Source organism: Sesamum indicum, linkage group LG4 (assembly GCF_026168435.1).
Source record: "Sesamum indicum cultivar Baizhima isolate 11 linkage group LG4, ASM2616843v1, whole genome shotgun sequence".
In the NCBI taxonomy this organism is placed as follows: Eukaryota; Viridiplantae; Streptophyta; class Magnoliopsida; order Lamiales; family Pedaliaceae; genus Sesamum; species Sesamum indicum.
This window is the reverse complement of record NC_142660.1, coordinates 2634409-2662386: the sequence shown is the minus strand read 5'-3', so window position 1 is coordinate 2662386 and position 27978 is coordinate 2634409. Positions and strand designations below refer to the sequence as shown.

At 36.9% G+C, this 27978-nt stretch overlaps 2 protein-coding genes, 1 long non-coding RNA gene and 1 pseudogene across 6 annotated transcripts; 1 reads left to right on the top strand and 3 right to left on the bottom strand.

The window, feature by feature from the left end:
• Positions 1-357: 357 nt before the first annotated feature.
• LOC105160078 (RING/U-box superfamily protein) lies at positions 358-2651 on the bottom strand (the record flags this gene model as incomplete). The annotated part of the gene is made up of 3 exons (XM_011077342.3): positions 358-1444; positions 1530-1570; positions 2255-2651. Coding segments are annotated over 3 exons (1299 nt in total), but the record flags the coding sequence as incomplete, so codon positions are not given.
• Positions 2652-2727: 76 nt separating this feature from the next.
• LOC148788244 (uncharacterized) lies at positions 2728-3985 on the bottom strand. The gene is made up of 2 exons (XR_016065053.1): positions 3709-3985; positions 2728-3016 (listed from the first exon to the last, which is right to left on the bottom strand). It is a non-coding gene; the product is annotated as an uncharacterized LOC148788244 (long non-coding RNA).
• Positions 3986-5606: 1621 nt separating this feature from the next.
• On the bottom strand, positions 5607-9142 carry LOC105159983 (uncharacterized). 4 transcript variants are annotated; one of them, XM_011077220.3, is made up of 6 exons: positions 8767-9138; positions 8389-8484; positions 8083-8301; positions 7563-7659; positions 6651-6713; positions 5607-6518 (listed from the first exon to the last, which is right to left on the bottom strand). In XM_011077220.3, the coding sequence occupies exons 1-6, from the start codon at positions 9019-9021 to the stop codon at positions 6325-6327; spliced, it is 924 nt and encodes a 307-aa protein (XP_011075522.1). In that variant the 5' UTR covers positions 9022-9138; the 3' UTR covers positions 5607-6324. The 4 variants fall into 4 exon arrangements, 1 of the variants encoding a protein (XP_011075522.1); XR_002286899.2 differs by having other exon boundaries at positions 6331-6471; positions 6564-6713; positions 8767-9142; XR_016065079.1 differs by having other exon boundaries at positions 6333-6468; positions 6564-6713; positions 8767-9142.
• Positions 9143-14210: 5068 nt separating this feature from the next.
• Positions 14211-17466, top strand: LOC105180247 (uncharacterized; annotated as a pseudogene).
• The last annotated feature ends 10512 nt before the right edge of the window (positions 17467-27978 follow it).

Here is a 27978-nt window from a genome sequence, read left to right as displayed (position 1 = left end):
TTGCTCTTTTAGTTGGCCCATGTACTTTAGAAATTGGGCTTTTATGCAGTGACAAAAATCTTGAGGAAAAATGCAAATTGTTTCTCATCATGTTTCTGTTGGGGTACTGTACTTGGGCTGAAATGAAATAACAACTTCAGAGTGTAATTCTGAACCTTTTGTTTTATACATTGGAGAAAGCACAATGAATCATCCAACTTTCAGTACAGGAATGGAGATATTCAGTCAACACCATGCCTTACTGTGCTATGAAAAAAGATCCTTTGCCATCAAAATTTCCACCCATTTTCCATAGATTGTGATGATTTCAGAATGATACATACAGTTGCAATTTATAACTCTACCATGCAAGACAGCTTCATTTGAACTAGAAATATCAGCATACATGCTTTTAGCAGCATTAATATTTTCCTGTTAAGTGGTGGTTTTCATACACAAGGAAATGCGGGAAACAACATAGATCCTCATAATTACGGCTAATGATAATATACCACAAACAAGAAGCTTATAATCTGCTTCCACGCCCCCAAAAATTGAATACAGCTGACAAGATTTGCATTCCCGTCTGTACAGAACCTGTGCATCACTTCAGACTTCCGCTCCCTGTTGTTTTTGATGAACCAGCGGTATCATGTTCAGCTGGTCCAATAAATAGCTGGGGAGAGATGGAGCCGCTTTTCTTGATTTTCCCTGGACATTCTCGGCCTGGATTGCCCTTTAAGGAAAGATTTTTTCTGAAACGGCTCCTGTTAAGGGACAGCAATGTGTTCCTAGTGGGCGTGTGCAATGCCCCTTCAACGCAGTCTCCCACCTGAGCGCAACCCCAGGGCTTGGAAGGCCCATCTTCACAAAAAGGTTTAAGCCGAGGGAAACTACTCCTCAACTTGGAAAAGACACGCTGGTCGGGGGAGTTTTCTTCTTCAATTTTTACACAGATGGGACAGGGAGGGTCATTCTTGCGTGCCTTAGGTGTCGTTTGTTCTAAGCATTCTGCATGGAAAACGTGACGACAAGAAAGGACTCCAGCAACTGGCATGTCACCGCTTTTGACAATCCTACGAGAACTCCAAGGTGATCTTTGCGATAGGAACCTCTCACACAAACCGCATCTGAAACAATCTGCAGGACTACGAGATCTGCTGGAAAGATCATATTCAAATGGTTCAGGTACTTCTGCAAGATCAATGCTACCACTAGCACTGCTCAAATGGTGTCTATCCCTTTGTGGAGTGGCTGCATCAAATTCTGGCAACCCAGCAGGGGGGAGGCCGGTACTTTCTCTAGTGGGCGTTTCTGGTGGAAATGACAAAGGGTAAATTGCTTTAGACATAAAGCATCGACGGTTACGATGAGAGGAGTGTGACTTGACCATGGACTCATAATCACAGCTACTGTCCGATCGGGACGATGTAGAACCTCCACTATTCCTAGCAGCCGATGTTCCCTATAAAATTTTCAGCCTGGTAAGCATTTACAATTTGAGCAAAATATATAATGCCAGAACATAAAGGCAATCAGAGACATGATACCTCCATTGTTGGAGAAAATGATAATGGCCTCAAAACTACATCTGCAAACAGCAAAGGAATACATGAACAAAAGTAGGAACACAGTAAGCATACATGAGGAGAAAGATGGAATCCTCTTCCAGATATAATTTCCCAAATGTTGTTATCTTCTAAAAGAGTCTTGCAGATATAATCCAAAAAATGAAGACCTGAGGCACCAGCCCATATCAGACACATAGAATACTACAGAGGACTTGCACCGAAGCCTATTACAAGACAATTTTTTAGGCAAAATAAGTTAGGTAATTTGCCAAAGGCACACAAAACTCAGGGTTGAACCCTCACTTTTCTCTTCCTGGTTTTCTATTTGATATTTTCTTTTGAGAAGGAAGAAGAGCTCTGTTCAATCAAAAATAGAGGTGCCAAGATTTGAACTCATGATAACTTCACTAGAAACACATGGTCAAAGCTGAATGATCTAAACAACTTGAGCAAGGTACAAAAATGTGTGAGGAAAATCCATATTTAGTCCGAAAAAGGTGAAAAAAAAAATTTGAATTGCAAATAAAGCCCCCAGATGGAACAAATGGAGACTTATCCTGAAAATATATGTAGTACCAAGATTGAAAATCATGTTATATAATGGAAAACGAAAGACAAAAAAGCATCAATGTATGGCAAAATATAAGTCATGGAATGAAAATCATAATAGTGCAGGAGCAAGATGAAGAAATTCATGTTCATACCTCTACTTGACGCACCATAATCATCATTGCTGATTTCTTGTATGGCCGGGGGGGTCCATTGCTGGGCAGGTGATATGTCAGATGGACTGCTTAAATATGGACCAATTCCATCAGATACCAGAAACTGATGATTAGTTAGATTGTTTCCCCTCAACCAATTTCTACTTTCTCTGCTGTTTGACGATGCAGATGATCCATACAATGGAATGCCATCGTGAGAACCAAATGAGAGAGCTTCAGATTGGAATTGAAAGTCCCATCTTGATGGCGGAGGAGAAAAGCTTGTATTAGTTCTCCAGTATGGCTCATGTGGCCCCACAGACCAGTCTCTGCTGGTTGCATTGGACCCATGTGGCCTTGCAGCCACACAACAAAGGGACCCCGTTTTAGCTATCTTTCACGACACACCAATTTTTCAGGCACCAAACAAATGTTCCCGGAAACAGCTAGGAAAAAAGTTAGTAAAGCTCAGAGGACAAAAGAAGACTAATACATTGCTTCCAGAAGTAGGATCTCAATTCATAGATATTGATCACTGCATTAGGCACCACCAGACAAAAATTTGTGAAAATGGTCGCTGAAAATCTAATCTTGATTATGTACAACCACTGAAATTAAGTTTGGCAAGAATTAGACTATGCCTGCTTAACAAAGGCAACAAGAAGAATAGACCGTCTCCTTAGCCATCAACCACCCCCATGAAGACTTGCATATTCTCTCCTCAGAGAGCCGTTCAAATGCTAAAAGTTGCACAACTGGGACCTAAGAAAATAAAGTTTAATGTAATTCAGATACCGCCAATATTACATATATAAGGTGAAACTAACGAACTTACTTTACCAAAAGAAGAAATCAACAAAATAGCAATCACAACTTGAACAGGCATTAAGGAAAATAGAAAAACCAAAACCTACCTTTCATACCAGTTAATATATTCAAGTTAACCCCTCCAGAATTATCTTCTAAAACTTCAGTTCTTATAACTAAAGACCTTCATTTTCTCCTCAAATGTTAACATTTTCATAGAAAAGTAGTAAAAAGCATAAAAGTTCTACAAGCGACTTGAGCTTCATGCGAGCCAATTTACATGAAGAACCAAAATATCTGGCAGTTTTTCCCACAAAAAGGTCAACACAATAATGGTGTTTTATTAAATTAAAATAAATAGAAGGCTTTCAATAATCCCAATTATTGCAGCACACAATTAAAGCATACCCGCCAAAAACCCAACTTTCTGAAAGAAACTGAAAAACCCATAAAAAAATTATTTGCCACCGGAAATGGGCAAATTCAGAGAATGAAAAAGAAATGCATGAAATGCACCCAGCTCAAGAAATGAAACCCAAAAACCATGAAAATCGTACAATTAGGTAAACTAACAACCACATATACGTACTCACTTACATATCTAGCTATAGCAGAGAGAGGAGAAAGAGAGGGAGGGAGCAGCTTACAATTGGGAGAAGCGACTAAGCTGAATAGAGTAGAAGGGAAAAAAAGTCTGCGTTTGAGTGAAATATAAGAACCCTAATTTGACGGAGAGAAGCGCGATTCTTTAAGTAGTCATTTTGCACTTTTGCCCCTTATTTAGATAGTATTTCTTCTTCTACCCACATATATTTATATTACATTTGAACCTCCTCTTTTTCTTTTTCTTTTTCTTTGTTTATGGTGAGCGAACAAAGTTGTTCAATAATTTCTTTTTTGGCAATTTTAAAATTTATCCTTTTTATTAGTTTTGATCAATTATACATTTCGTCTTCTTCTTTTTTTTTATTTAATTAAATAAATATAATAAAATTTTTAAATAAGACATAAGTATTGCGTGTGCTTCGACTGCTATTGAGGCACAAACACTGATTATGGGAAATAGTATTCTTGGTCCTGTAACTTAGGATTTTTTTATTTTTGATCCGATAGTTTAAAAAATAGTATTTTTGGTCCCATGGCACTTTTCCATTGAATATTTAACGGAAAAGGCTACGTGGCTGTTAAGTGCACGTGGTAAAAAATGCTAACTTTTAAAAGTTATTAAACCAAAAATAATAATCCCCTAGCCAATGTGACCATAAGTGTAAATTCGATTTTCGTTAAATTTTTTTAATGAAAATGTGGGATGAAACCAAATTGTTACTTTTACAAGATCAAATATGATAATCTCATAGCCAATAGAATAAAAAATGAAAAGACCCTAAGTTATGTGACGAAAAATATTGTTTCCCCATTGTTAAAGTAATTTTGAGTTGGAACCCAAGCATAACAAATATAAAAATTTGGTCATGTTAATAAGTTCTAAGGATAATTACACCCTCCTCCTCTGAGATTTAGTATAATTACACATAAACTCAACATATTTTGAGCGATTACATCTAACACTCTTGAGCTTTGTTTCCATCTAACAAATAAGTCACCCATCAGCCAAAATTCACTTAATTTGCTGATATTAATAAAAAAAATTGAAAGAATAATGATGTTTACCCTCAATTGCGTATTATTTACTTATTACAGGTTAAACAATTTTTTTCGAGCTAAACTACCTGTATAATGGTGAGATATACCTTCTCACATGTATTACGCGTGAAGACGCATGAGGGTAATTTGGTTATAAAAAAAATTGTTTGACCTACTATAAATCAGTAATAAGTCAATTGAGAGTAAATATAGATTCTTTTTTTATTTTTTTGTTAATATCATCAAATTCGATGAGTTTTGACTAATAGAGGGACTTATTTGTTAGATGGAAGTAAACCTTAAGAGTGTTGGATATAATTTCTCAAATCACAGAAAATCTATATATAATTACACCAAATCCTAGGGGAGGAAAGTGTAATTATCCCTGAGTTATACTTCGTTGTTGTTTATTTTTGTATTGTACACTTCTTCAACATAATACAACTCTTTACTCACAAATCTTCACTTTGGCTTTTGCCTTGCCTTCTCTTCAGCAACGGTTGAGTTCAAATTAGTACATGTAATAGTGCTCAACATGTTAGAAATCTTTAGCTCATTCACTATTGTTCATGATTACAGCAACCAAATCTTATGTTCTTGTCTTGAAGCAATCATTCAGACTAAGAAAAGGAAATGAATCACACTGAAATGATAAACAAAGACAACAATATTTTCCCCTAATAATGAGCTGAATAATTCAGCATGGTCCACATTCTTAGCTGGTCTGTCCAATCATTAATCTGCAGGTGAAATGTTCGGATGCCAGACCAGAAACATTCTATTTTTCAGTTGCTTCAAAAGGAATCACCAACTCTCAGAACCAACAAAATGACACATACAGAAAAATCCCATTATTGTTCACAGAACAGCACCAAAAATCATGGGAATTTAGGACAAGTAGTTTAGGATGCATTCCAAATGCCAAGGAAGTAGTTCATAGAAACATTCACATCATTACATCAATGATAGATCCAACCACTGGAGTTTCCTGCTTTCCATGTGCCCTTTTCGTCGATTTTCATATATTCAGTTCCCGGTATGAGAAATCTTGACACAAGGAAAGTGCAAACACATGATGAGTCATATAACTGGGATCGCTTCCCATGTCACGTAGTATGCCTAACAGTTCAGTTGCAAGTCGCATCAAGCATAAACATTATTGGCCACGGCAAGGATTAGTTATTTATGTGTGCTAGCACAGTAACTAGGTCCCGTCATATATGCAATATCACTATCACAGAAGAAATCTTGACGGCAAATTTTCATCGTCATAGTGTTGATCAGCTGGTACAGCTAAGTGTTCTACTAAGCCTCTTGGCAGTACTCGAATTGTATGTCAGTATAGAATAACTGTTTCAGTTAATGAATTCAGGAATACAAGGAACCTGTATCAGCAGCAGGAGTAACATGAGTGACAACTTCATTAAGGCAGTCCTAACTAATATTTCTACACTTACAACATAGATAATTGGCACACTTGTCATAAATGATATTTCTAGAATGTAATAACTAAGTAGATCACATGGATGCGGACTATGCTCTCAAGCTCTTAGATAGAAGCTTCAATATGTTCTACTTCCGTTTAATGTGTTCATGTCTATGATAAATGTAATTTAGAGCTATCTGTAAGCTATTCCATAGACATGGGGATTTATGAGCGACGCGGAGGATAAAACAGCCTGATTAACATCAAGACTTGCAAAACCTGCTCCAGCAATATTAGTTGCAGTATTCCTGGTGAGATGACACCCATCCGCTACAGTCTGCTGCAATGGATCAAGAATCCCCTGTACAAATCTAAGAATTGTTCCATCTGTAATTAACAAGGAAATAAACCTTAAATTTTGATGTTAAATACCTCAGCAAGGGGAGGGGAAAGCAATAATGGGACGTCAATGAGCTCTTTTTCTGTTGCACAAAGGACATCATCAATCTGATTTATTACCTCTTGCAGCTACATGCTCCACAAATATGTAAAGCCCACCAGGCTTAAGCACCCTTTTTACCTCTGTATGCATTCAGATATCCATCAATGAGCCTTTTGTAATCAGAAGACTTTGATATGAGCATGTGAGATTGAGCCTAAAGTAGCTTTTATGACTTTACACGAGGAAACCTAATGACATCCAACAAGAATATATAGTACTTGATGTAAAAATGAGAAGTCCTATTATTGGTAGGATGAGGCAAATTTTGGTTCACAATTCCAACATACGATCTAGGGTAAATTACAGTTACCTCTTCGATTTGGTATAATTACGAATACACCTTATTGATTGGGGAATTACAACTACCCTTTCAAATGGGAAATAATTATGAACCACTAAACGGTGAGCTGGAAATTATTAGCTTACCCTTGCTGATTTTTTTTTAAATGTTTGAAAAAAAATTTAAAAAATATGAGGGTGGTTAAAATAAACAATCCATAGATTATATTTATCATAAAAGTATTTTAGAAAATTCTAGAAATTACATAAAAATTATAATTCGTAATCCAAAAAGGCATTTTGGGCAGTTCACCACAAAAATTGACGGAAACCAAACGAAGGCTAACGGAATGGGCTCGTTGTTAAACATACATTAAAATTAAAAGGTATTTGTATTTTCCAAACAACGAGAAGGAATTTATAATTATGTCAAACTCAGGGGAGGTAGTTGTAATTTACCTTAAGATTTAAGCTTGGCTTATGTTTCGAGAACATAATTTAGGAAACTATCCACTCTTAATGATACTCAACCAGAGATAATTAGACCTTTCAAATATGAGAATCCTCTTGTCCAATTGTTTCCACAATGAAACTCGAAATAGAGGATCATGCACAGACTTGGAAGATTGAACCAGCAAGAATCAATATACCTTGTAATGTCTGATCAACATCTTTTACAGAACATAGAATGAGCGTTCCAACAACAGCATCAACAGATGCATCACCTAATGGCAAAGCCTCTGCAACCTGCGTAAAACTTGAGTAATATCAACCAAGATTCTTTTAGCACCCGTACTTCACAATATATATTTATCAGCAGATTCACTAACAGAGTGGTATTTTGTTCTCACCACAATCTTGATCCATGTTAATGCAGAACATAGAGCATAATCATGGTGGAACTACTTGCAGAAAGATACTCATTTCACCCTTTTAAACTGGAATTTTCAGAAGAAAAATCCAACGAAAACAGGTTTTGCCACCTCTGATCTCCCTTTCAAAAGAAATGAAGGATTGGAAGTCTAGATTAAGTTCTAAAGCCTAGAAAGCATTATAGTAGGGACGGAAAAGTAGATCTCTTCAAATACACAAAATATGAAGAAAATGATACATATATATTACAAATTAAGAGATCTTAACACAGTTAAGGCATGTTGAATAGATGCATACTGCTTGCATAAAGCTAAAATTCGATCGTGGGAGTCCTGCAGCCTCTGCTGCTGCCTGTGCATATTTTTCCATTTTCCTATTCGGATCAACTCCGACAACGTTGATACCTGAATGATTAGCATAGTATTTGATATTAGGACCCGTCCCAATGCCAATCTCCAAAATCCTGTCTGCCTTTCCTCTCAAATTAGCAAAAAGCTGTGACTTGTAACCTGCAATCTTACCACACCAACATCTACTATTTTAACTATCATATACTTAGAACTATACACGAAAACAAATCTTGCACGAAAAAAATAAATTAACCTCTGCTTCATAAGATTTCATTGTTTTGTCCATAGCTGATGCATAGAATTCCTCATACCAATCAGGCCTTGGAGGATGAATCCTATTCAAAACTTCCTGCATTGAGCGCAGCAAAAATAGTCTCTTTTATTTTTCAAGTCTATTGCTACAAAAGCTGTCAAGACCCAATTTTTCACAATATGAAATCCAAAACAAAGTGAATAATTTGGTACGGACAAAAGGGTCAAAAACCTTGCAACTTTTTTCACTAGCTAACATCCAATTACATTGGTAGAACTGCTGTACCATATTCAGTAAATAATGAAAGTAACAAAGAACCTATCTTTCACTCACTCTTCTTTGCAATTTCTGTAGCAAGAACAGAAATGAGAATCATACCGTAGGATCCTGGGGAATGGAATCTTTATCAGAGGCTAATGCAGGGAAAACGGGCAATAAACCTGTTCCTACCACTGACCCAAGAAAATGTCTTCTGGGACAACATGGGCAGTATTGTTGGCCGCCATTGTGTCCAGGCAAATCTTGAGCGCTTTTCCTCACCATTCTTAAGGTTGGGGAAGTAATTCTTGGTGTTTGTGTGATGATGAGATTGGAGAAAAACCATGAGCATGGATTGGATGAACAAAGTGTCATTCCGGAGTTCGTCCTCTTCAGCTCAGCAATCTGACCGACTTTGTGTACTGTGTGAGAAACGCCAGTGGAGCTGTTTCTTTATCTGTCCAATTTGACATTTCTATTTTGCTTTTTCGCTAAAATATTTTCCTTATTTAATATGAGAACCAAATGTAGTAATACATTCCCCCCCCCCCCCACCCTGGTTTTGTGAATAAATATAGTAAAAATTGTGTTCAGTGTTCCTCCACTTATTACATCTGAATGCTCCAGTGTTTGTATAACACCTTCCCACTATGTATTCAACAATTTGCACATCATCTCGTGCACTTTCACAATTAATTTAATTTTAAACAATCAAATACATCATATATGTTTATTCACATAGTAGATTATACTGATCCAATTTTTTTTTCCATAAATATTGAAGAGTAAATTGCATAACACCACAGGTGTTCGTGTGTTATGTTTATAGATAAAAAAAGTCGCATATTATTTAAAAGGCAACAAACTATCCCAGGTGATGCAAGTTGGAATCATTGTTGGCCGTTTTTATTGTTATTTTTAGTTAACATATGTCTACTTTGCCCCCTTTGTTAGACATTTAAGTGTACAGATGTTTTTTCATTCTCATTTTGCAAAGTGCATCATTTTAATAAATTACATATTATTGATTAATTAAATTTATTATTTAGTTTTAATAAATTATATTTATTTATAAAATATAGTAACTAAATATTAGAATACCTAAAATAAATATAATTTTAAATTTTAAATATTTATATTATAAATAAAAATCAATTATAACAATTGTATATTACTAACTCATTAAATTATTATTTTTAGATATGTTCAAAAAAATTATTTATTTATAATATATTAATTAAATATCAAAATACTAAAAAATAATATAAAAATATTTTTAAGTTATATTATTTATAAATAATATTTAAATTAAAATTACCATGTTTCTAAAACAAAAATGTAACAAATTCTTTTATTATTTTAAAATTTTGAAAAATTAAATTACTTTTAATTATTTTTTTAAAAATAAGTTTTTCAAATTAAGATTTATTTTATATATATTTATATTTATATATAATGAAAAATTATAAATAAAAAAGTAAAATCGATAGTCTATCCCCCACCGCCTCCGCATTCTGACCACTGTCTTCCCATGGATCTGGGATACGACGATCTTTCTAGAAGGGGGGGGGGGTGCTTGCTTGAGCGAGGCAACAGTGAGGTTGCCCAGAAGTTTGGGCAACAACGTGTATTGACCGCGATACCGGTTGCTGCCCGCAAAGGAGACGATCGTCACTGCCTCCCTATAATATATATTATATATATATACATATAACGGTATTTATGCAAGCAAAAAATAATTATGCTCGATCCAGTTAGGGTGCAAAATAATAAAGTGAAATGCAGAAATAAAAGTGTGTAAATGAGTGATGAAGAGAGTATTATTACTCATTTGGATGTACAAATGAGAGGTTGATTGAAACAAAGCTCTCAACACAAATTGTAATGTTTCCCTGAGCTAAAATGGTAGTGAAAATTATAGTATATAGTCTCAAAGTGTAAAAAAAACTAAAACATGTCTTCTCCCGTTGGTGGAGCTCTATTTATAAGCAACCCTAAGTTGTTGGAGAAAAACATGAATTTGGGGAGCATGATTTCAAAATTGTTAGATAATGTTGAATCTCCCTCAACTCCGGTGGAGAGTTCCTAGCAGTTGAAGGATCCCCTCAGATTTGAGGGAAGCAATAGGAGGATCTCCTTTGGGTTCCAAGGAGTCAGTTGGAATCTGTTGTGGATGAAGGTCCCTTTTGGGGATTAGGATGCCTTCCTAAATTTTCAGGGAGGTTGAGGAAATGACTGCTCGCAACCATTGTCCAGGCTTTTAGGGTTTGTAGGTTACTTCTTTCTAGAGGCCCCACGTGTCCCGAAGGGGACTGCTGATCCTTATCCGACTCTGTGAGGTGTGCCTCTAGAGATCTTATGTGGATGCCACCTAGGCTACCTGTGGACGCCATATTAGATAAGCTTTGACTTTGGTTGGGGGCTTCAAGTCCTTAAGCTTCCTGGTGGGCATGTGAGACTTTCTTAGATTAGGGCTCTCTTTGATTTGAGCTGATTAAGCTTCTTTTGCTCAATTTATTTTCTAGGGTTCTTGTCAGACTCCTTGGGGGCTCTACTAGACTAGGCTTGGGGGCACTATAGGCCTTGCATTCTTTTATTATTTTAGACCATTTGAGCCTATTTGAGCTAGCCCATTTATGGGCATTATTCAACCCCCCCCCCCCCCCCAAACTATAATAAGTGTAGACTTTGACATTTATTAGAGTAAATGTCTTAGATACAAGAGACTGGCCTAAGGAGGGAGCCAGTTTTATTTTGAATTTCTTCCATGAAATGTTATTAGCATAAGCATGCTTAGAAAAAGAAGAGCTTACGTCGTGCCTAAATGGAGCAGTTTGAAGGTGCCTTCTTGGAGGAAGGCTTGTGTGTCTCCATGGAGAAGGGATTGTGTAAGAGTACCTATTTGAGGCAAGACTTAGAGACCTCGTTAGAAGGGGGATAAGGTGTCTGCCCGGAACATAGCTATGTGCCTCCACGTAGGAGGACTTAGGTGCCTGCCCAAAACAAAGCTTATATACCTTCCCAAAGAATGATACAGGTACCTTGCCCGAAGGAAGGCTTGGATGCCTCCATAAAGGGGCTTGTCTGTGTATATGGAAGATAAGGTATTTTTGTGTCTCCGCGGATGAGGGCTTATGGTGCCTGCCTGGCGGCAGGGCTTATTCTGAGAAGGACTTAAGGGCCTTGCTGGAAGGGAGATAAGGTGTCTACTCGAAGCAGGCTTATATACCTATGTGGAAGACAGAGCTTTTTTGTGATTCCACGGAAAAGGGCTTAGAGTGTCTTTTATGCTTACACAAGTGCAGGACTTAATTTTTCTACAATAAAATGTTAATAATAGAGATGTGTCTAGGAACATGGTTTAGCCTGAGAGAGTGCCTGCTTAGGGCTAGGGCTTATTATGATAAGATGCCTACTTAGGGACAGGGTTGTTCTAAGAGGGTCCCTGCTTGAGGGTAGAGCTTATTTTGAGAAAGTGTCTGTTCGGGGGCAGGACTTATTCTGAGAGGGTACTTGTCTGGGGGCAAGGCTTATTCTAAGAAGGTGCCTACTTGGAGTAAGACTTAAAGGCCTTGTCGGGGGGGAGGATAAGGTGTCTACTTGGAGCAGGGCTTATATACGTATGTGGAAGACAAGATTTTTCTTTTTTTTTTTTTTGTGCTTGTACAGAATAGAGCTTATGTGCCTTCCCAAAGAAGGACTAAAGTGCCTGCACGAAGGAAAGCTTAGCTTGTCTGCTCGAAAGTAGGACTTATCCCTCGAGGTCTGTGGCCTCGTCTTCTTGTTCCTCGCATTTTTCACCAAGGAATTTATGTTTGTACTTCCTAGTCTCCTCCAAGTTAATGTATTTTTCAGCTCGAGCTAGAAGATTGTAAAAAAATTGTGAGGGGGCTTTTTGACTAAGGACTTAAAAGAAGTCCCACATCTTGCAATCTATGCTAAAAAGCATAGATTAGTACCTCAGATGTAGCAGAAGGAACCTTTAGGGACGCTAAGTTAAAACGGTGAAGATACTCCCTTAGCGATTCTCCTTGTTTTTGGTGTAGGGAAAAAGGCTCATTGTTGTCATTCGACGTTGTCTATTGCTGGAAAATTGGTGCATAAAGAGAGAGCAAAATTCTTCGAATGATCAGATTGATCTCGTGGGTAATTGGTTGAACCACTTTTAAGCCGACCGTGTGAAGGTGGTTTCTAACATGCCACACTTGACCCCTATGGTATAACGATAGAGAAGGGCAACATTCTCAAAGCAGGACTGGTGCTCCTAAGGATCAGTGGTTCTATCATACTCTGACAGATTGGGTTTCTTCTAGTTGAGGGGGAGTTTATCTACCAAGATTTCTTCGTTGAAGGGGTGATAGAATCGCATTTTGTACTTATTTCATATAATATTTTAGCCTATTTTGTGATCAAATACTCCTAATTAAATATTATTTTGCAGCATTAGGACAAAAGAATTGGAAAATGAAGAAAAGCACCAAAATGGAAATTCAAACAAGACTCAAACTCAAATTCTGGCAAGAGTTTGGAACTGCTTGGACTACCTCTGATGAAGGAAGAGTTTAACTAGGATTATAATTTTATCTCTATAAGTCTTTTAGTTCAACTAGGAATCTACTTCTAATCCTAGTAGAACTAGGTATCTAGCTATTATAAATAGGTGATGTAATTCACTTTAAGAGACAACTTTTGAACTCTTCTATTTCTCTACGTTTTTATATTATTTTGCTTTTCATGCGCTCTTCCATGAGCATGTCTAGCTAAATCTCTCATTCCGGTCGAAGACTTGGTGAACGCTTAAATCCAACGGGTTGTGAGATCTAATTTATGCTTTCTACTTTTGTTCATATTGGTATTTGTGTTGTTCTCTGTGCTTTTATTACAAATAATCTGATTTATTGTCAAGAATATTTGCCTAGCCAATTGAACTTTCAAATCCGTAATTGTTTGTTTAGTTCGATAACTAGTGGTAACACAACATAATTGATTATGTAGAAGTTTTCGATTATGTTGTGGGGAATGCACAATCTAACTTAAATAAATCCTCGTAGGAATTTATTGGTTAGAATTGGGCCTTTCTAGTTCTTAATGCTGTCGGTAAATTAAATCTTGAGGACGTTCCCAAGGTTGTTTACTGATTAGGGGTTTAGTCAACGGACGTTCCTTGACTATCCACAAGGTAAGGAAAGGTGAGGTCGTTAGGTCGTACCAATTGCCATAACCAATTTATCTATCATGAATAATTGTTATCTTTGCATCTATGATCAACCGTGGAATTAAGTGTGATCCTATCTTTAACTGGAATACTCTTCTCTTATATTTATCTCTTCTAATTTTATTAGCTTTTTAGTTTTATTCTTCTTCACAATCAAAACTCCCCCTAATTATTTTCGTTTTTGAAGGAATTAATTTAAAACCAATCTCTGTGGATTCGACCCTACTCACACATCTACAAAAGTGTTCGTAGGAATTATTTTTGATGGATTCGACACCCATCAAATTTTGGCGCCGTTGCCGGGGATTGGTGTCTTTAAATTAATTTCTTTTTCTAGTTACTTGGTTTTATGCCACGTTCTTCTCGTACAGGTGAACTTAAATTTGACCCAGAGATCGAGAAAACTACTCGTAGACTCCGAAAAGAAACCAAGCAACACAAGGAAGAGGCTTCTACTTCTCCCAAACCAGCAGCAGACTCTGAGTTAGACGTGTCCACGTCTAACAACTCTAAAGACGAAGTCATGGCCCAAAATCCCGAACGAACGATCAAAGAGATGACTTCGCTTGACTTAAATCAACAACCACTCTGCATTGAATATCCTAATTTAGATGTTGATTTTGAACTTAAATCCGGTCTCATCCACTTACTTCCCATTTTTCGTGGCCTTGCAGGTGAAGACCCACACAAGCACCTCAAGGAATTTCATGTGGTGTGTTCCGGCATGAGACCTCAAGGAGTCACCGAAGAACAAGTCAAGCTAAGAGCTTTTCCATTCTCATTGGGCGATAAAGCAAAAGATTGGCTCTACTCCTTACCTTCGGGATCTATTGTTAGTTGGAACGAACTCAAGAAACTATTTCTTGAGAACTACTTCCCCGCTTCAAGGACTACAAACATCCGAAAGGAAATAAGTGGAATACGCCAATTCTCCGGTGAAAGTTTCTATGAGTATTGGGGAAGATTCAAACAATTGGTGGAGAGTTGCCCTCATCACCAAATTCCCGACCATCTTCTAATTCAATATTTTTATGAAGGATTGTCTGAGGCAAATAGAAGCTTGGTGGATGCAGCTAGTGGAGGTGCTTTGTATGACAAAACTCCTACTGAAGCACGCAAACTAATCACAACCATGGCGGCTAATAATCAACAATTCGGTAATAGAAACGACAACCCCCCACAAAGGGTAAACGAGGTAAGTACTTCTCTTGATGAACGTTTGGATAAACTTACATCTCTTGTTGAAAAATTTATAGGGGGAAGCATTCAACAAGCCAAAACTTGTGGGATATGTACATCTTCGGGACATTACACCGACGCTTGTCCTACACTTCACGAAGAATCAACCGAACATGCTGACGCCGTTGGTAGATTTTCTGGGCAACAACAAAGGAGATATGACCCATTTTCCAATACCTATAACCCCGGATGGAGAGATCACCCAAATTTGAGGTATAGCAATCAACCTCAAAACTTTCAAAGGGTTCCACACCAACAACCACCACCACCACCTCAAGCCAATCCCAATAATGGTATGCCTCTGGAAGATATCGTGAAGACACTCGCCTTGAGCACCCAACAATTCCAACAAGAATCTCGTTCGAGCATACAAAATTTGGAATCCCAAATGAGCCAACTAGCCTCTTCCGTTAGCCGTTTGGAGTCTCAAGGTAAGTTTCCTTCCCAAACTATTATTAATCCTAAGCAAAATGCTAGTGCTATTGTTTTACGCAGTGGAAAAGAGCTACAGTCCGAAATTAGCATTAAGCATGGAGACACACAACAAGGCACAACAGAGGAAGAGCTTGAAAAATCCAAACAAACCAGCAATGACATTCCTAAGGCATTGGTGACAAAACCACCCTTCCCGGAAAGATTTGCTAAGGGTAAAAAAGAAGGAGAAGAGAGGGAAATCTTCGAAACTTTCCGTAAAGTGGAGGTAAACATTCCATTACTTGACGCAATTAAACAAATACCCCGCTATGCCAAATTTCTCAAAGAACTGTGCACCAACAAAGGAAAGTTGAAAGGCAATGAAAGGGTAAGTATGGGGGAGAATGTGTCCGCAATTCTCCAACAAAAACTACCCCCCAAATGCAAAGACCCTGGTATGTTTTCTATCCCTTGTAAAATTGGTTTAATAGGTATTAAGAGAGCCATGTGTGATTTGGGTGCTTCTATAAATGTCATGCCTCTTACTATCTTTAAATCTTTGAATGTTGGTCCATTAAAAGAAACGGGTGTTGTGATTCAACTTGCTGATCGTTCTATTGTTTATCCTGAAGGAGTCCTTGAAGATGTTTTAGTAGAAGTTAATGAATTGGTTTTTCCTGCTGATTTCTTTGTGATAGATATGAGGGAAGATAACTCCCCCAATTCTACATCTATTTTGTTAGGAAGGCCATTTCTTAAAACCGCTAGAACAAAAATTGATGTCCACAATGGTACTCTCACTATGGAATTTGATGGCGAAATTATAAGATTTAATATATATGAATCCATGCGATATCCTAGTGATGTACCTACTGCTTTCTTTTTGGATGCACTTGACCCTGTTGTGCAGGAATTGACAAATTATGATAATGAAGACCACGCCAAGTTAGTGCTAGAAAGGAGCCTCACACCCACACAAGTGCAACTTTTGGAGGACTTTATAGCACTCGATCCAAACATAGGAGAAAGCGTCTTCGAATTTGAAGCCCTTCCACCTTTACCCTCCAATCTTGCTTTCATTGAATTGCCACAATCTCATACTAAACTTGTCCCTTCTATCTTGCAGGCACCTACTTTGGAGTTGAAGGAATTACCCAAGCATCTAAAGTATGCCTTCTTAGGAGAAAACGACACTCTACCGGTGATCATCTCTAGCAAGCTTTCCTCCTTAGAAGAGGAAAAATTGATCCGTGTGCTTCGAGAGTTCCGAGAGGCCATTGGTTGGACCATAGCCGACATCAAGGGGCTAAGCCCTTCTACGTGCATGCATAGGATTCTACTTGAAGAATGAGCCAAACCATCACGAGAGGCACAACGTCGATTGAACCCGCCTATGATGGAAGTGGTAAAGAAAGAAATTTTAAAACTTCTTGATGCAGGTATAATCTTTCCTATTTCTGACAGTGAATGGATAAGTCCTACTCAAGTTGTGCCTAAGAAAACGGGTATCACTGTGGTTGAAAATTCTTTTGGAAATTTGATACCCACTCGTGTTCAAAATGGTTGGCGTGTATGTATTGATTATAGAAAACTCAATGCATCCACTAGAAAGGATCATTTTCCACTTCCTTTTATTGATCAGATGTTAGAAAGGTTAGCTGGGCGTTCTCATTATTGTTGTCTTGATGGCTACTCAGGTTTTCATCAAATACCCGTGGCACCAGCCGACCAAGACAAAACAACCTTCACGTGCCCCTTCGGCACATTTGCCTATCGACGAATGCCCTTCGGTTTATGCAATGCACCCGCCACATTTCAAAGATGTATGGTAAGCATTTTTTCTGACTATGTGGAACAATTCATAGAGGTATTCATGGATGATTTTACTGTTTATGGAAATTCTTTCAATGATTGTTTGGGAAAATTGGCTAAAGTTCTTGAAAGGTGCATAGAGAAGAACCTTGTGCTTAATTATGAAAAGTGTCATTTTATGGTTGATCAAGGTTTGATTTTGGGGCATATCGTATCTTCTAAAGGAATAGAAGTCGATCCAGCTAAAATTGATGTCATAAAATCCCTACCTTACCCCGCTAGTGTGCGGGAGATTCGCTCTTTTCTTGGTCATGCAGGATTTTATAGACGGTTCATTAAGGATTTCTCCAAGATAACTCAACCCCTGTGCAAGTTGTTGCAAAAGGATGAGACATTCGTGTTTGATGAAGCATGCAAACTGGCATTCGACAAGTTGAAAGATTCTTCGACCTCCGCACCAATAATTCAACCTCCAAATTGGAAACTACCATTTGAGGTCATGTGTGATGCAAGCAACCATGCTATTGGCGCCGTTCTAGGCCAACGAGTTGGAAAGGACCCTTATGTCATCTACTACGCTTCAAGGATGTTAGACAACACTCAAAGCAATTACACCACCACGGAAAAAGAACTATTAGCTGTTGTCTTTGCTTTAGAAAAGTTTCGTTCTTATTTGCTTGGTACTAAAGTGATTGTTTATTCTGATCATGCAGCACTTAGGTACCTCTTGTCAAAAAAAGACGCAAAGCCAAGGCTCATACGGTGGATACTCTTACTACAAGAGTTTGACTTAACCATTAAGGACAAAAAGGGGGCGGAAAATCTCGTTGCCGACCATCTCAGTCGATTAATAATCGATGGACATTCACCCCCTTTAAAAGATGAATTCCCGGATGAACAACTCCTCGCCACACAAGGAATAATCCCATGGTACGCTGATCTAGTAAATTTCCTTGCTACTAATGCTTTGCCTAATGATTTGTCTAGAGCAAAAAGAGAAAAAATTAGAAGTGATGCAAAGTACTATGTGTGGGACGATCCATATTTGTGGAAGTATTGCTCAGATCAAATCATAAGGAGGTGCGTACCCGAATCCGAAGTTACATCTATTCTTGAATTTTGTCACTCTCATGCTTGTGGGGGGCATTTTGGGCCTAAACGAACAGCATTGAAAGTGTTAGAATGTGGTTTATTTTGGCCAAATTTGTTTAAGGATTCCTATCTATTCTGCAAATCTTGTAAGAATTGCCAAATGACGGGAAATCTCGGTCCCCGTGATCAAATGCCCCTAACCTCCATACTTGTGTGTGAAATCTTTGATGTATGGGGAATTGATTTTATGGGACCATTTCCCTCATCCTTTGGTAAATCTTACATCATTCTTGGGGTAGATTATGTATCTAAGTGGATTGAAGCAAAAGCCACACGTACGGATGATGCTAAAACTGTCATAGATTTTGTGAAGACTAACATCTTTTCTCGGTATGGGATGCCTAGAGCCATCATTAGTGATCGAGGGACTCACTTTTGCAATAAGATGGTAAGTGCTTTGTTCAAAAAGTACAATGTAACTCATCGAGTCTCCACTGCCTACCACCCGCAAACAAATGGTCAAGCCGAAGTCTCCAATCGTGAGATCAAGTCCATACTTGAAAAGACAGTCAATCCCAATCGCAAGGATTGGAGCGTTCGCTTGGATGATGCATTATGGGCTTACCGCACTGCATACAAGACTCCAATAGGTATGTCCCCGTATCGTTTAGTTTTTGGTAAACCTTGTCATCTTCCTGTTGAACTTGAGCATAGGGCTTTTTGGGCAATCAAACAACTCAACATGATGATGGATGAGACGGGGTGTCAAAGAAAATTGCAACTCCAAGAGCTTGAGGAAATTCGAAATGACGCTTACGAAAACTCAAGGATCTATAAAGACAAGACTAAAATTTTCCATGATCAAGCCATCTCAAGAAAAGTCTTTGTTGTTGGGCAAAAAGTGCTGCTTTTTCATTCCAAACTTAAACTTTTTCCGGGTAAGCTGCGTTCTCGTTGGATTGGACCTTTTGTTGTGACTCATATTTTTTCTCATGGTGCAGTTGAAATCAAAAGTCCAACCACTCAAAAAGTGTTCACGGTGAATGGGCATAGGCTTAAACCATTCTACGAAGGTTTTCAATCAACTTTAGTAGACAAAATACAACTCATGGAACCCACCATCACCTAGAAACACCATCCCGTCTAGCCAAAGACGTTAAAGAAAGGCGCTTCTTGGGAGGCAACCCATGTCCTTTTTCTTTTTCTCAGTTATTTATTTCTCTCTCATCTAACCTCTTGTGAATGTTGTGATACCACTAAAATCGATTTTTGCAGGTCAAAAGGTATGAGCATCCACAAGGGACTCTCCTTCTCATTCAAAGCCTCACAATTCTCGAGCTCCCGCAGTTCCACCACCTACTCCCGAATCACTAAGGGACGCTCTCTTTCTCCCTTTTCCTTATTTTATTGTCCTAGATATACATGCTTACCACATTGAGGACAATGTGGAATTAAGTGGGGGGAGGGTGTTTTGATTGCTTTGATAGAAAACGAGTCTTGGTGAATTAATTATTTTGATTGATGCTTGCCACTCCTTCCATAATTGTTGAAGCAAATATTATTTTATCTTGTTCTCACACTAGCTTTATGATCAAAGACTTAGGCTAATCAAGTAATAATTTGGTAATGTGTGATAAGGATGTGCATCTAATGACTCCTGACAACTTACGGTTAAGAACTTATTTTTGCAAATGGTGATTTGATTTGAAAATTGAATGTGGAAAATTGGTGGACATAACCTACCTAGAGAGGAATTTTGAGCCTATACACTCATAAAAATCTACAATTTTTTCTTTTCTTGAGAGATAATGCTTCATGATTTTGTCTTCCTAGAACTTGCTTTGAACCATATCGAGGCCACATCTTTATGCATACACTTGAAAATGATAAAGGCACTAGGATAAAAACCCCTTTAGCTTAAAAAGACCACCTACATACAAATCCCCTTAGTAAGCCCATTTGAGCCTTATAAGCCTTAATTCCTTGTTATGCAACCCTATGTATAAACAAACTCTACCGTCTTTTTATTATCCTTGTTTGGCCCTTCCAAGGACTAGTAGAGCGTCAAAGAACAAAGATGTATTCTAAGTATATGTTTTGACATTAAGTGGGGGGATATCTCAATTATTGTAAAGGACGTTTATGAGCTAACATGTCACATGACAATCTTATTCTATGCCTTAATAGACAAAGAAAGAGAGAAAAGAAAAAGAAATACTTTAAAAAAAAAAAAGGACAAAAAAAAAAAGAAAAGAAAAAAAAAAAAAAAAAGGAGAAGAAAAAGAAAATTCTCTCTTCGAAAGAAAGGCATAGTTCAAGTCGAGGAAAGTGGGACATGAAAGAGCATGAGATAAATCAATTTTGAAAAGCTTGGATTCCTACATCTATTACTTGGTGCTCTAATTTAGTTCCTTGGATTTTCACCTCATTTTTCCTTATTCTTCCTACCCCCAAACCAAAGCCCCATTATAACCAAAATATAAGACCTCTTGATTCAAGTGTGTGCATATTTATAAGTGGTGGAGATTTTGGTGTATAATCAAGCCTATGGTGAAGCATTTTCATAGCAAGCATTTGAGCGAAACACTCAACCAAAAACGCTTGAGAGATTGGGAGATATGAGAGCATAGTCCACTTGTTTTCCATGCTTAGTTTTCATGAAGATCATCTTGTGAAAACTTGTTTGAAGCTTGTTGAATTGTCTTTATCATATGATGTACTATTCTTTGAACACTTAACTAGATTCTTGCTTGTTACTTTCGTCTGCGATCCATAAAGTTTGGAATGAATTTTTTCAACTATTTTATCTCTATTTCTTTGCATCGAGGACGAGCAAAGGGTTAAGTGGGGGGATATTTGATAGAATCGCATTTTGTACTTATTTCATATAATATTTTAGCCTATTTTGTGATCAAATACTCCTAATTAAATATTATTTTGCAGCATTAGGACAAAAGAATTGGAAAATGAAGAAAAGCACCAAAATGGAAATTCAAACAAGACTCAAACTCAAATTCTGGCAAGAGTTTGGAACTGCTTGGACTACCTCTGATGAAGGAAGAGTTTAACTAGGATTATAATTTTATCTCTATAAGTCTTTTAGTTCAACTAGGAATCTACTTCTAATCCTAGTAGAACTAGGTATCTAGCTATTATAAATAGGTGATGTAATTCACTTTAAGAGACAACTTTTGAACTCTTCTATTTCTCTACGTTTTTATATTATTTTGCTTTTCATGCGTTCTTCCATGAGCATGTCTAGCTAAATCTCTCATTCCGGTCGAAGACTTGGTGAACGCTTAAATCCAACGGGTTGTGAGATCTAATTTATGCTTTCTACTTTTGTTCATATTGGTATTTGTGTTGTTCTCTGTGCTTTTATTACAAATAATCTGATTTATTGTCAAGAATATTTGCCTAGCCAATTGAACTTTCAAATCCGTAATTGTTTGTTTAGTTCGATAACTAGTGGTAACACAACATAATTGATTATGTAGAAGTTTTCGATTATGTTGTGGGGAATGCACAATCTAACTTAAATAAATCCTCGTAGGAATTTATTGGTTAGAATTGGGCCTTTCTAGTTCTTAATGCTGTCGGTAAATTAAATCTTGAGGACGTTCCCAAGGTTGTTTACTGATTAGGGGTTTAGTCAACGGACGTTCCTTGACTATCCACAAGGTAAGGAAAGGTGAGGTCGTTAGGTCGTACCAATTGCCATAACCAATTTATCTATCATGAATAATTGTTATCTTTGCATCTATGATCAACCGTGGAATTAAGTGTGATCCTATCTTTAACTGGAATACTCTTCTCTTATATTTATCTCTTCTAATTTTATTAGCTTTTTAGTTTTATTCTTCTTCACAATCAAAACTCCCCCTAATTATTTTCGTTTTTGAAGGAATTAATTTAAAACCAATCTCTGTGGATTCGACCCTACTCACACATCTACAAAAGTGTTCGTAGGAATTATTTTTGGTGGATTCGACACCCATCAAGGGGTGCCTCCTGCTCCCTAAGAGGACCTCGAAAACACGTATCTGTAGGTCTAAGAGTTCCTACTGAAACTTATCAATGTGCGCCTTGCAGTCCATGGGGGCACCTTTTTCTGGGGGCAGTGCTCCCGCCTTCTCCCAAAGGAAACGTCCTATCGCGAGGTTCCTTGCACATTAAAAGTTGGTTAATAGGGACATTAGCATTAGATGATGATAATGGTAGGGTTGCTGAAGTTTGGCCCTGAATGGATGTAATGATCATTCAGTGGAGGTCCTTCAACAAGGGGGACTATATTTCCAGAGAAGGTATTCGAGGATGTGCTAGCTCCGATGTTGGTAGCTTCTATTGCTCTCACGTTATAGTTTTGTGTTTCCACACACGGCGCCAATGTGGCAAGCAAAAAATAGTGATGCTCAATCCAATTAGGTGCAAAATAATAAAGTGAAATGCTAAGAAATAGAAGTGTATAAATGAGTGATGAAGAGAGTATTATTGCTCATCTTACATGTACAAATGAAAGGTTGATATTGAAAGAAAGCTCTCAATACGAATTATAATGTTCCCTCAGCTAAAGTGGTAGCATAATGGTTAAAATTATAATATGTAGGGTCAACGTGTAGAAAATATAAAAAACATGCCTTCTCCTGCTGGGAGGAGCTCGCTGTTTATAGGTAACCCTAAGTTGGTTGGAGAAAAATATGAATTTGGGATGGTATGATCTCAAAATTATTAAATAATGCTAAAGCCCCCTCAAATTCGATAGAGAGTCCATAGCAGTTGAAAGATTCCTCCCGGATTCGAGGGAGTCAGTTGGAGTTCGCTACGGATGAAGATCCTTTCTCAGGATAAGGATGTCTTCCCGAGTTCTTAGGGAGGTTGAGGAAATGCCCTCTCCCAATCATTATCCCAACTTTTAGAATTTATAGGTTACTTCTCTCTAGAGGCGCCGCATATTCCCGAGGGGGTGGTTGCATATTCGATTATGTGAGGTGTGCCTCTAGAAATCCTACGTGGATGCCACTTAAGCCACTATTGAACGCCATGTGGATGCACTTTGATTTTGGCTGGGGGGATTAAAAATCCCTAAACTTTCTTGTGGGTCTGTGAGGACTTTTCGAAATAGGACCCTCTCGAATTTGGGCCGATTAAGCTTCTTTTGCCCAATTATTTTTTGGGGGTGCCTGCCAAACTCCTTGGGTACTCTACCTAGACTGGGTTTTCTGAGGGCATTTTGGGCCCTCTCCCGAACTGAGCCTCCTGGGAGGACACCATGGCCCTTGCATTTATTTTTTTTTTTAGCTAGTTTGGGCCTCTTTGGACTAGCCGTTTTTATGGGTATCATGTATATATATATATAATTGTACATTTATATAAATGTATACATATGTATATATAACTGTATATTGAGATAACCAGATATATTTAATATAGCATATATTTAAATTAACTTAAATCTAGACTTTTCATACTTAACTATTGAAGATCATGGCGATCATAACAAGGTATAATGGTCAACTTCTTAGAAAATTTAATGCCATTAACTCTGACTAATAGAATATGAGAATTTGCATTATTTTGTGAAACAAACGATTTTTACCAATAAAATTAAAACAAGGTGGGGTTTTAGCTAAAAAATAAAAACACATGGGAGTTTTATGCAATTTATCCAATATTACTAAAACCCACATAAAGAATTATTCAAAAAGTTAGTAAAAATCAATTTTAACAAATGGGATAATATTGAAATAAAAGTATCTCAACCAAATATTTCCTTAATGTTTTATGCTGATTATTGATGCCCATAAAAATAAACTAGCCCAAAGAGACCAAAGTAGTTCAAAAGGAAAAAAGGGATTGCAAGAGCCCAAAGGAATGCAAAGCTCAATGTGCCTCCTAAAAGGCACAGTTCCGAGTAAGGGCCCAGTGTGCCCCTAAGAAGCTCAATCCAGGTAAGGCCCCGGGGGAGTTCCGCAGAGGGGCCCCCAAGAAATAAAAACATCCAAGAACATCTCACAGGCTTATAAGGAAGCTTAGAGTCTTACAATTCCCTAGTCAAAGTCAAAGCCCATATTGCGTCCACGAATAGCGTAGATTGCATCCACATAAGATCTCTGGAGCCACACCTCATAGAATCAGATAAGGACCAGTAGCCCCTTGGGGAAACGTGGCTGCTCTAGTCAAATGTAACCTATTAATTCTAAAAGCTTGGACTCCGACTACAAGAAGGCGTTTCCTCAACTACCTCATCGAAAATCCAATAAAAAATCCTAATCTCTAAAAGATAACTTCACCCACAACAGACTTCAACTACACCCTGAGAATCGTGGGTCTCCAACTAATAGGGGATAACCCTCCACTAAATTTGGGGGAGATCCCCCAACAACTGGAAGATAACCTTCTACTGAATCCGTGGAGGATTCAACCTTATTCAACCACTTTGAGATTTTGCTCCACCAAATTTGTAATAATCCTTATAACACTCTTCTAAACAACACTACGACTGTATCTTGTCTAAGTATCACATATCCCCAAAGTGTGATTTTTATGTTTATTGATGGGTGAGTAGAAAACTGCGTATGACCAGACTTCAACGGAATGCAATACTTGAACCTAGCCCTCGGAGAGTAAACACAACGAGATCTACGCCAGAAAAATATGAGTAGAGGAATGAACTGCAACTGAGTAAGTTAATAATTGACACCATCTATACATGTACATCAAATATATATAGTCTCAAACAAGACAAACCAAGCAACATATATAAAATATAATCAATTTGATTCCAACATGTCTAACTTTGTTTCATAATGGATTCATCTCATAACTGGACAATCAATTCTACTCTTCTCTTCTTAATCTACTTACCAGAAAGGTGATATACTATATTTATCTATGAACTCAACCTCACCATGCATCACATATATTTAAGTGAATCCCTTTATATGATACATGTTAATCAATATTCTTTCACATCATAGCTTTTTTCATTTAACATCATAGATATTTCATTTCGCATCATAGCTCTTTTCATTTCGCACCATAGCTCTTTTCATTTCGCACCATAGCTCTTTTCATTTCGCATTGTAGCTCTTTTCGTTTTATTTTGCCACAGAGGCTATTTAAAATCATCAACGAGTATTCACATAATAATTATATTTTATTTCTATCACCTCAACATTTTCACATATCCACATTCTTGTAAATTATTAACTACGTGAACTCACATATCATGATATCTTCATTTGCAAACACATGACATTAATATCATAAAACTCATGAAATATGAAAATACACTCTCATTTTACCTCCATAATATAACCATTCAAACTAAAGCTTCAAATCACCAATATTATACATAGTAATTAATTTCCAACACAATTCATACACTTCAAACATGAAAGCATATAGAGGTAGAGAACCATGCATCTGATATTATTACTTAATTTCTTATATAAGAGCAATATCCAAAGAAAAAGAAACGATAATACTAATTATTTACTTACCTCGATTTTACGATAATTCAATTAGTAAATAGGGAGTTGTTCAATCCTTTACTTTATTCCCGTATCCTATAATAAATTATAATGCATATAATCAATATTTCGATAATATCATAATTTTCATAAAATATCAAATACCATTTGTACATTTTTTACCAACTTTTTAGTATTGAATATATATCGAAATACAAATTTTCATTCCACTTCTTCTAAATAACTAGATAATTTAGACTTTCTAAAGATATATATAGTTTATTAATTAACTCATAAGAATTTATTTTATTAAACCCTCATCTTCTTATAATTATTATTCTTGATAACATCCCTAAATTGAATTATTTCACAAATTCTATATTCATTTTTAATAAATATAATATTTTCAAATATAACTTTCTAGTATCTCTCAAATATAATTTTCTAACATCTTCATTCATTTTTTTTATTAATTCCTTACTATTATGGCAACTAATTAAACACCTATCCATGTAATTATTTATGGTTAACTAATTCAATTAAATTGAATAAATCAGTATAGCAACGATTGAATCTACTATATTAAGTAATTTCATTAATTAACAATAACATCCCTAATTCAAATGAGATATTTAACCAATTACTAATTTATAAATAATCAAACTCAGGAAATTTTCAGTTAAACATTAAATCAAATAATATAGATAATATTTAATAAATATACTAATAAAGTAATATAATTATAAAAATTAATAATAATTTAATATAAGATTTTTCCTTACCTGTTCATGTTCTCCTAATAGGGTGTGTGTGAGTTAATAATTGTGTGTATAATCAAACAATTAATTAAGAAGGTGGGTGCTAGATCACGTGGGCCGCACCCATCCTTATCCTGTTTCTTTTTTAACTTAAAAAAAATTGAATATCGATTATGTTCTCTAACTTTTCTTAATTAATATAAATTGTCCCAATATTTTATAAAGCCTCTTCAAATTTTAACTGATAATTTATTTATCAATTAATTTAAATTTCTTGAATACTTACTAATTAGCCCCACAATTATGTATTACAATCCTCCACTGAATCCGCGAGGAACTCAGTCATCTCCAACCGACTTATGGGTGCATATAAACAAAGAGCCCCCCTAGCGGGAAAAGACACATTGTACCTTCATATTATGATTTTCACCTTCATGCTATAACTTTAGCTGAAAATAACACTTTAATTTCATATTTAAAGTTTTACTTCAGTGTCGATATCTGTTTTGAATACAAAATACAAGGAATAACATCTCATTTTGACTCATTTACACTCTCTTAATTCCTAGCGTTCTATTTCACTACTTTCACTCCAAGTGGACATGAGCACCTTTTTTTTCTTGCAACAAAATTGGCATCATATTTTTCATAGAATTAAGATGTGTATAACATAAGCAACAAACACTGGAGCTGACACCTCATCGGACAAGATGGTTCCCCTCACACTAGAGGACCTCTAGCGAATGGTTACTACCTTCTTCTAGGATCCAACTTTAGATGCCCCACCTTTATCATTACCTAATGTTAATTTTTCTATCAACTCAATTTTTAATGTGCATTGAACCTTGGAGCAGGATGTCCCCTCTGGGAGAGTAGGAGAGCACCACCTTCAGCAAAGAAATCTTGGCAGACGAGGCTCTCCCTCAATTGAAAGGGGCCTTATCTACTGGAGTATGGAACCATGGATCCTTAGAAGCACCTGTCCTGCTTTGAAAATGTTGCCATTCTCCACCGTTATACCGCTAGGGTCAAGTGTCGTTTGTTCATAACCACCTTCAAAACTGTCAACCCAACAATAATTCAGCCAATTGCCTATGGGATCAATTTGATCATTTGGAATTTCGCTTTCTGTTTTTGCACCAATTTGCTAGTAATAAATGTTTCAACCATGAGCCTTTTTTTTTTTTCTATACAACAAAAAGGAGGAGAATCCATGAGGAGCATCTCCAACGTTTTAAATTAGCAGCCATAGAGGTTTCTTTTGCTATCTCTGATGTACTAATATGTGCTTTTACACAGGGATTGCAAGATGGGGATTTCTTCAAGTCCT